The following is a 9,784-nucleotide window of genomic DNA, read 5'->3' on the forward strand; positions in this document are numbered from 1 at the left end:
AGGTGTAGAAGCACGGTGGCTAGGAAAAACTCCCTAGAAAGGCCAAAACCTAGGAAGAAACCTAGAGAGGAACCAGGCTATGTGGGGTGGCTGTGCCAGGTGGAGATTATTATTCTGTTTCCTCCAGCATCTTCACAAGGTCCTTTGCTGTTGTTCTGGGATAGATTAGCATTTTTCGCACCAAAGTACTTTCATCTCTCGGAGACCGAACACGTCTCCTTCCTGAGCGGTATGACGGCTGCTTGGTCCCATGGTGTTTATACTTGCGTACTATTGTTTGTACAGATGAACGTGGTACCTTCAGGCGTTTGTAAATTGCTACAAAGGATGAACCAGACTTGTGGTGGTCTACCATTTTTCTGAGGTCTGGGCTGATTTATTCTATGTTTTCCCATGATGTCATTCAAAGAGCCACTGAGAATTAAGGTAGGCTCTGAATACATCCACAGGTACACCTCCAATTATCTAAAATGATGTCAATTAGCCTATCAGAAGCCATTACATATTTTTCTGTTTAAAGGCACAGTCAACTTAGTGTATGTAAACTTCTGACTCACTGGAATTGTGATTAAGTGAAAAAATCTGTATGTAAACAATTGTTGGAAAAATGACTTGTAATGCACAAAGTAGATGTCCTAACCAACTTGCCAAAACTATAGTTTGTAAACAATACATTTGTGGATTGGTTGAAAAACAAATTTGTATGACTCCAACCTAAGTGTATGTAAACTTCCGACTTCAATTGTACATACTGTATTTTATACCATCTATTGCACCTTGACTATGCCGCTCGGCCATCGCTCATCCATATACTTACATATTCTCATTGACCCCTTTTAGATTTGTGTGTATTATGTAGTTGTTAGACATTACTGCACTGTCTATCATGACACTAGGCGAGACCCAAATGCAGACACAGGAGGCAGATGGTTGGAGTTCAATAAATCCAAAAGGAATAGACAAGAGAATGGTCGTGGACAGGCAAAAGGTCAAAACCAGTTCAGAGTCCAGGAGGTACAGAGTGGCAGGCAGGCTCGAGGTCAGGGCGGGCAGAATGGTTAGGCAGGGGGGTACAGTACAGAAAACAGGCAAGGGTCAAAACCGGGAGGACTAGTAAAATGAGAAATGCAAAGCAGGAAAACATGGGAAAAAACGCTGGTAGGCTTGGACATACAAGACAAACTGGCACGGAGAGACAGGAAACACAGAGATAATACACTGGGGATAACAAGCAACACCTGCATGGGGAGGAGACAATAACAAGGACAGGTGAAACAGATCAGGGTGTGACACTGTCGGAACTAGAGGCACAAGCATTTCGCTTCACTCGCATTAACATCTGCTAACCATGTGTATGTGACAAATGTAATTTTATTTGATGAGTCCAAATTTGAGATTTTTGGTTCCAACCGCCGTGTCTTTGTGAGACGAGGAGTAGGTGAACGGATGATCTCCGCATGTGTGGTTCCCACCGTGAAACATGGAGGAGGAGGTGTGATGGTGTGGGGGTGCTTTGCTTGTAACACTGTTAGTGATTTATTTAGAATTCAAGGCCCACTTAACCAGCATGGCTACCACAGCATTCTGCAGTGATATGCCATTCCATCTGGTTTACAATTAGTCCCACTATCATTTGTTTATCAACTCCTTCTAGACTGTTGGAAAAGCATTCCAGGTGAAGCTGGTTGAGAGAATGCCAAGAGGGTGCAAAGCTGTCATCAAAGCAAAGGGTGGCTACTTTGAAGAATCTCAAATATATTTTTATTTTAACACTTTTTTGGTAACTACATGATTCCATCTGTGTAATTTCATAGTTTTGATGTCTTCACTATTATTCTACAATGTGGAAAATATAAAAAAAAATGTAAAACTTGAATGAGTAGGTATCCAATCTTTTGACTGGTAATATACATGTAGGTAAGAGTAAAGTGAATGTCCATAGATAATAAACAGAGCGTAGCAGTGTGTGTGTGTGGTGTGTGTGTGTGTGTGTGTGTGTGTGTGTGTGTGTGTGTGTGTGTGTGTGTGTGTGTGTGTGTGTGTGTGTGTGTGTGTGTGTGTGTGTGTGTGTGTGTGTGTGTGTGTGTGTGTGTGTGTGTGTGTGTAGTATGTGTGAGTGCTAGAGTCCAGTGAGTGTACATCGAGCCTGTGCAATGATAGTGATAAAAATGATAATACTTGCCGTTAATTAATTGTTGTCATTAACTAAGTCCTCAACTGATATTATCCTTTTGCCACTGACTTTGTCATGGAACAAAGTTATCTGGCCCAAATATGGACCACACAATGGACTTGAAATTCCCAAAATAAGACAATAACTTTTCCATATAAGTCAGCAGTAACTATGTGCACTACTTTTCATGCTGTGTGGTTACTTAGTGCTTACTAAGCACAGGATGAAAATCAATCGCAGCATCGCAGGAAGTGAACCAAGTGACGAATTCACACGGCCACTAGGCCACTACAGTATAAAACTAACAGCATCACCTCAGACAACCAGACCAGGACCACAACACAGCAACAGAACAACCAGACCACAGTACAACACAGCAGCATCATGGTATCTACTTTAAGCTTCCAGTCTTTGACGGTAAGTGATGACTTTAGTTTCTTCAAGATATTACTGGATTTTGCCACTGGTGTCTGTATCAGCTGGGGAAGACATTAAAATGTGTGCTGTTTGAAAAGTAAGAGTCCCAATGAAACCTGGGGTAAAGATCCATTTCAGAGGTGGTACCAGGCTACTAACAGTCCCACGGTTCCTCAGGTGCTGTGTATGAAGGGGGTTTTGGTGATGATGATGGGGGCAGAGGCGGCCCCCCGTGCCCATCCAGAGAAGACAGAGAGCCACACACGGACCACACTGCAGACACACAAGAAGCCTGCAGAGTCAGAGTCTTCAGGTCCCGACACAGTAATTCTCCCCCTGCACCTAGACCCAAATTACTTGGTTCCTTTCCATTCCATCAGACCTATTTACAACCATTCAATCTCCCCATGGACTTACAAGTAAGAACATGTAGCTTACACATACACAATGCAAATGTCACAATACAAGGGGACATCGATACCAACACCAAGACACACACACACAAGTCTTGTGCTTCTATCCTCGTGGGGACCTCAAATGTATTTGCATTCAAAATCCTATTTTTCTTACCCCTAACATTAACCTTAAACCGAACCATTAACCCCTTACCCTAACCATAATTCTAAACCTAACCCTTAAAAGCTTAAAATAGCCTTTGTTCTCATGGGGAGGTCGGACATTTTTCTTGTTTTACTATCCCCCCCCCCACCCCACCCCCCCACACACACACACTGTTTTTATACCGTTCATACCTTTAAGATGCTTGCTTTGAAAGTATGAGAAATTATCAACTGTGCTCTGTTGAATACATCTCTAATATCGTCCTCTCTCTCCAGCACTACCTATGATGATAGACGCTTTCCCGCCATCATCTCGGAGGTCAGGTGCTCTCTGAAGGGATGTCTGAACATCAAGGGTAAGGAGGACAGGAACCTGAAGTCCAAACCCATCTTCTACCAGATCCTGGTCCTGAGGAAGGTGATGGGAAGTGGGAAGAAATGCCACTACCGACTGGAGTCAAAGGTCATCTCGGTGGGCTGCACCTGTGTCAGGCCTACCATCGAACAGTAATGATATTAGAGTGACGAGGTCCAGCCTGGTGGCACAGCTGGTTGGGCCATGGTGCTGGCAATATCAATGTTGAAGGCTCAATCCCTACATGCGTAGAATGTATTGAAAGTATTTGTGTGTTGGTTTTGTGTAGCTTTGGCTGTGTCATTAAAAGATTGATTTGAATAATCAAATATGGATATGTTTTCTATTGAGCTTTAAATCACACAATTGATTATGTATTGTTTATTTTGGGGTTATTTCATGTATTGGATAACATTTTCATTTGATTTAAATAAAGAAATTCACAATCAATTCAAAACAACTCTTTTTATTCCTTTTTGTCATCTAAAATGGAGCACAATTTCTGTACAGTAACAAACAACCACATCATACCCTGACCTCCGTTCATCTCAGTAGAGTTACAATGATTTTGGCTCAGACAGACTCAAGTTTACAACCCAAACACATTAATGAAATTTGAGTTAAAACCTTGCCTGAAGGTGTGAGCTCAAAGCACAATGTGTGATATCAAAGTGGTTTTACTGAAGTATAAACACTCTGGCTCATGCTCATACTTACACTCACGCTCACACACATGCCCCCACTTCCCCCGGCCCACCAACCACAAACTCCACACACACACCAATGGCACTGTCGGCACATTAGTGAGAATCCTGAGCCGAACTCTGTTTCAGCTCAATCTTTTTTGTTGTACTGGTCAGATCCTAAAACATTCCTCTTCAGTCGTTAACTTGACCACCTCTCACGTGTCATCATTAAAATCTCATAGTCTCAGAGTCTTTTCTCCAAACAACTGAACCCAGAGGGCTACAGGCTGGCGAATGGCCTCCCAAAATGGCTTCCAAAATAAGTTCAGCTTGTGTTGTGATCAGGCCGTCATGACACCTACAACACAGAGTTCAGAGATAGGGCAGTTAGCTAAGACACAAGCGTGCGCACACACCTGACTAGTGCACATGTAAGTAAGCATACAAACAACAAGGATCTCTTACACTGACTTTTACTTTTTTAATTGATATTGAGTGACATATCACATACATCTGTAAGTAGTACATGTACGTGCAACACAGTCTATTCTACGACTAATCACAACTACTATGTCTGAAAACATACAAAGAAACTAGCAGTACAGATGTAGGATCTTAGTTTGCCACAACAGGAAAATAATCCTGCAGCAACAGGAAATGTGATTATAATTCATGTGATTAGAATGCATAGAGATTTTGTGGGGGTTGATACATTTTTCATTAGGGCAAATCAAGTCTGACATTTCAAAGTGGAAATTACAAAATTTAGAAGCCTTTTAAAACTCAAATACATCTCAAGTTTGCATTTCAGCATGTTTTAGCTTGCGTAATACATTACTAGGAGTTTTAGTTAACTAAAACATCAACCTCTAAGAAAAATGTCAGAGGCAATAACTTATTTTTCTGCTCCTAGTACTGTATTATGCAAGTCAGCTGAGTTAATTCATTTATTTATTCCATACCATGCCTATATCTTTCACTACTGCAGAGAGAGAATATTCTCCTTAAAACCCCTTATTTTAATGTAAATTCTCAGCAACAAAAGAGTGATCAAATTAAGATCCTACATCTGTACAAAATATCAACATACTGGTGAAAAGTAAGATCCAGTATGATGTGTAGAATGCTTTAAATTTAAGTATGTGTGTCAGTGATTTTATTGACCAGAATATATTTCCATTTCTTGCAAATAATTATGTATTAATTGTATTTTATTTTCAGTTTATTTAGCCAGGGTAGTCCACCAAGTTACAATTTCCACTGTTTTCCAGGGAGTCCTGGGTTCATGGTCTATTATAAATGCCAAGCCTACAAAATGTGCCAATATCCACTCAGTGTGGTTTATAAATTGTGCATAGCGCTGTTATACTCCGCTACACTCAAGGGCACTACAAAACTACAACTTGATTTTCTGTCTCTCCACCATTGCTCTGAGGAAACCACCTCTGCCTGCTCTGAAAATAACCAACTTCCATTTTTTGCTTTTGTTGACTTATAAGCACAAAAAGATTGTATGCACACCTCCTATTCCATCACTGTGAATTCTCATCTGTCAAACAAATTCCATTTCCATTTTAAGAAACTGTCTTTTTTTGTTGTATTTTCTCTTCTCTCCTTTTCTCACTGAACAAAACAGAGGCCCCACGCTCTCTCTCCATCTCTCTCTCTACCCGCTCTCCTCCTTGTGCTCTCTGTTTTTCCTCACCTCCACAGCGTGCTTGTCCTGAAAGAGAAACACAGGAACCACCCTTTAGATTTCCTGTCCGTTTCATATCAGGGAAGAAAATATTGGTCAAAAGTAATGATGATCTATGGATGTTTAGTCAGTAGAGTGTATCTCAATTACATGTGTATGTCTTGATTGTTTCTCAAACCAGCTACGTTAGATAGGGACAATAATAGTTTCAATTTTGTTACACAGTATTCATTCTGAACTTTAATATCACAAAAAAGAACATATCTCAACTAACTAGAACTGTTCTGCCATAATATAGATAATATCCATGACAGATTAAAAAAAGGGAGCTAGAGTCAGGGTTGGAGTCGATTCCACTTAAATTCACTTCCTGTATTGAGTGAATTGAAATGGAATGGACCCCAACCCTGCCTAGGGTATCAGCTGAGTGTAACTCTACCTTCTCCTGCAGGCGTTCCAGCATGGAGGCCAGGTGTGCCTCCCGTTTCTCCTTGTTGTGCTCCATGCGCAGCTCCAGCCGCTCCTTGGCCAGCCGGATGAAGCTGTTGTGTTCCTCCAGGGCCTTCTGGGCAACCTCGCGCTCATGTTCCCGCTTTTCTGCCAAGTGCTTCAGCAGCTCAGCCTCCTGGCACTAGGAGGGGATAGAGGGGTGGAAGAGAGTGGGGTGAGTGGATAAACAGAGACCGGAGTGGGCAGAGAGCCCCACCACAATCTCTATCCCTTCGATAAAACAAAGCAGTCCCAATTAACACTTCAAGAACTTCCATCTCTACCCCAACAAACTGGGAACAGACAATTCTGACCAACATTCTGTGAGCATTCCACCATACCAATCTAGAAACAGTCAATGCTGTCTTTCTGTCTTTCTTTCCTTTCTGACCCCTCACCTTTCTCCTCTCCTCCGCGGCGTCCAGCTTCCTCTGGATCTCCTCCAGGGAGGGCTCCCTGCGTGGGGGTGTGATGGCGAGGGTGTTCGGACCCCCGTCGAATGAGGGTGGCTTCAGGATGACCTCGAAGGCCTGGCCGGACCTTCTCTTGTTCAGCTCAATCACCTCCATATCCCTGATGATGCACAGGTTCAGGTCCACTACACCTGCAGAGGGCAGGCAGAGATGAAGCAAAGTGTGAGATTGTATAAAGGAAGAACCCAAAGGATGAAAGAACCCGCCAATGAAACGGCGGGGGGGGGGGGGGGGGGGGTTGCCATTTGTGTAGCTGCCATTTTTATCGGCCTCAAAAAACAATATTATATTTATCTGATTACTGGCTCATTGACTGAAATGGCTTATAGGAAGTGCTGTGGGAATGGTAGGTTGATGATTGTGTTAGAATTGTGTAAAACCGTTTACCTTCTTTCTTGGTGGGCTTTTCTTTGGGTTCATGTAGGATGCAGGAACAGAAGATGGACACTAGAGGGAGCTCCCGCATCTTGTCTCTGTATGCTGCAGGGGAGAAAATATTAAGTGAGATCAGCATTAGTCTCTCTCTATCTCTCTCACTCACTCACACACGAGCACACACACACACAGTACCTGCAAGAGTCATTCTGCCTCTTGTTTTTCTTCTAAAGACACTGTGGTGAATCAGATATTTCTGAAAGGCGAGACAAAGAAAATTGCTTTATCATCAGATCCTGAAATCTGCAAACACATGTTAAATCCCTGTATTGCTACAGAATCCCACTACCATTACAATAAAACTGTCCCATCGTGAGCTACTGTGAAGCCTTCATTCAAACCCACTCATCAAGAGCACTTGAGGCCCTGCGCTTGTCATGAAACGAGAGAGGGAGGGGTGTGAAAGAGATAGGGGGGTGGAGGGAGAATGGGTGAGAGTACCATCTGTATTCTACCGCAGAAGTGACCTAACCATTCTCAAGCCCTCTGTCTCTCCTCGTGATAATCAGATGGACAGATCACACTCATTATCAGAGCATGGTACTGTATTGTTATGATAAAACAAGGCAGGGCCTACCTAGCTTGCTCACATAACATACCAGCCTTATTGTCTACAGCAAAAAGAAGAGAGTGATGGAAGGAGAGAAAAATACACCTATTGAATTCTTGATAATAACTTAAGTATTTCAATTTATGTTGGCTCCTGCTCTTCAAGCAAGCACTGTGACTCACTTGTGGTACATTCATTTCACCACAAAAACAACAATAGAATCCACACACAGAGAATCTAAATATTTTCTCTCGCTCTCTATTTGTTTTTTCTCCTCTTTCTCTCTATCCACTCTCTTTATCACTGCCATGCTGATACAAAGCTACCTCGCAACAGTAGCTAGGCCACTAGGTCACACAATACATCCCCCCCTACATACTCAGGAAGAGTAGCAGCTGATTTCGCAACAGCTAGTGGGGATCCTAATAAACAACCCCCCAAAAAATGTCAGTCATGACTAGCTGTAGGACTACTGTTCCATATTGAACATTGCTGTTGTTGAGCCCGCCTACTGTGAGCATTGACTGAGAAGTAAATCCTTGAAATCAACATGCTTTTCTGACTTACACTGCCTTCCAAACCAAAGGACCCCACACTATCTCACACACAGGAGTGAACATGCGCACACACACACACACACACACACACACACACACACACACACAGAGATCACTTTCCACTGCAGACTCACAATCTCCTCATTGCATAACAACATGCATAAAGTCATCTCAGTCATCTTGTACTGATCATCAACGTCAGCTTTCTCGCATTAAACTGCTTTGTCACCAAGTGAAGCACTTTTTAATAAATGCATAATAAGCCATGCACGCTGTATGAATTGCATAAACTGCAATTATGTGAATTAAAGCCACTTTACAAAATAATCTAGGAGAGACAGTTTCTTGTAAGCATCACTACATTTCAATGTATGATCTCCATCTATGGTTACTCTGTTCAGCCAAACACTGAGCACACACCTCTACAGCAGAGGTGATGTAAACTCCCTGTGTATCTCGGGGGATGTCATAGTCAGTCTTGCACAGAATATCCATCATCTGACTGCAGCAGAGAGGCATCTCATACATACACTCAGATAGCTAAAGCCTTTTCAAATATGACACAGCCCAATATTTAGTGAACAACAGACAGACTTAAATCAGCTAAATATACAAGAAAAGAGCTTTGGAAATTAATATAACATTGTTGAAATTAATATAATAGGACAATTATCCTGGATGCAGAATGCAACCTGCCATACTTTTTTGTTGTTTCGGTAGTTTAGATGGACTCACCCTGTGCTGAGCAATGCTGGTGGTACTCTCCTATGTCTTTATCTTGCTTTTTTCCTTCCCTCTTTCTCTACTGTTTGGGCTGTGCTCTCAGCAGCATCAGCACCACAACCAGCTATTGCTGCATGACATCACCTCCTAGCCATCCCATTGGCCCAGAGGAATCCAGGCCCCTGATTGGCTGGAGAGCTGGTGGAGAGGAGCAAACGGGGGTAACGTGGAGGAGGAATAGGCAGGGGTTAAGGGGATGTTCTTTAACCCTTTGCTGAGTGGAGGCAAGCTGCAAGGATGGCAACATCCTAAATAGTGAGAGAAACAAGATAGAGGTATTTATACAACACATGAATTAGGGTAATTACTATTTTAGCACTTTGGTAGAGCGTCTGATGGAGGGCACTGACTGACACGTATCAGTGATTTTGCATGAGTGTTGCATGTACTTTTTCCTTTGCAGCGCATAAGGACTTGACTTGGACTGAAATAGGTGCCAGTACTAATTTTGGGTGCCGGTACTGTTTATATTTAGGTGCAGGACATCCACAATACTTTTGAGCAACAGGAGATTAAGCAGTAGAACATTTGAGGTGCAGGTATCCAGCTCCAGTGAGCCCCTGCCCAAGTCAAGCAATGCAACGCATACAATGCACTCTGTACAAAAAGT

At 42.5% G+C, this 9,784-nt stretch overlaps 2 protein-coding genes across 3 annotated transcripts; one reads left to right on the forward strand and one right to left on the reverse strand.

Annotated features, from left to right (window-relative positions):
- Window positions 1-2,460: 2,460 nt before the first annotated feature.
- Window positions 2,461-3,962, forward strand: LOC110505720 (interleukin-17F). Its single transcript, XM_036962792.2, has 3 exons — window positions 2,461-2,590; window positions 2,768-3,009; window positions 3,427-3,962. The coding sequence occupies exons 1-3, from the start codon at window positions 2,558-2,560 to the stop codon at window positions 3,659-3,661; spliced, it is 510 nt and encodes a 169-aa protein (XP_036818687.2). The 5' UTR covers window positions 2,461-2,557; the 3' UTR covers window positions 3,662-3,962.
- Window positions 3,956-9,422, reverse strand: LOC110505719 (stathmin-4). 2 transcript variants are annotated; one of them, XM_021585114.3, is made up of 7 exons: window positions 9,127-9,422; window positions 7,420-7,480; window positions 7,237-7,329; window positions 6,775-6,980; window positions 6,327-6,518; window positions 5,897-5,914; window positions 3,956-4,549 (listed from the first exon to the last, which is right to left on the reverse strand). In XM_021585114.3, the coding sequence occupies exons 2-7, from the start codon at window positions 7,430-7,432 to the stop codon at window positions 4,541-4,543; spliced, it is 531 nt and encodes a 176-aa protein (XP_021440789.1). In that variant the 5' UTR covers window positions 7,433-7,480; window positions 9,127-9,422; the 3' UTR covers window positions 3,956-4,540. The 2 variants fall into 2 exon arrangements, with proteins under 2 accessions (XP_021440789.1, XP_021440788.1); XM_021585113.3 differs by lacking the exon at window positions 3,956-4,549 and having other exon boundaries at window positions 4,659-5,914; window positions 9,127-9,242.
- Between the last annotated feature and the right edge of the window lie 362 nt (window positions 9,423-9,784).

This window comes from Oncorhynchus mykiss, chromosome 25, assembly GCF_057628025.1.
Source record: "Oncorhynchus mykiss isolate SJ-2025 chromosome 25, ASM5762802v1, whole genome shotgun sequence".
Classification (NCBI taxonomy): Eukaryota; Metazoa; Chordata; class Actinopteri; order Salmoniformes; family Salmonidae; genus Oncorhynchus; species Oncorhynchus mykiss.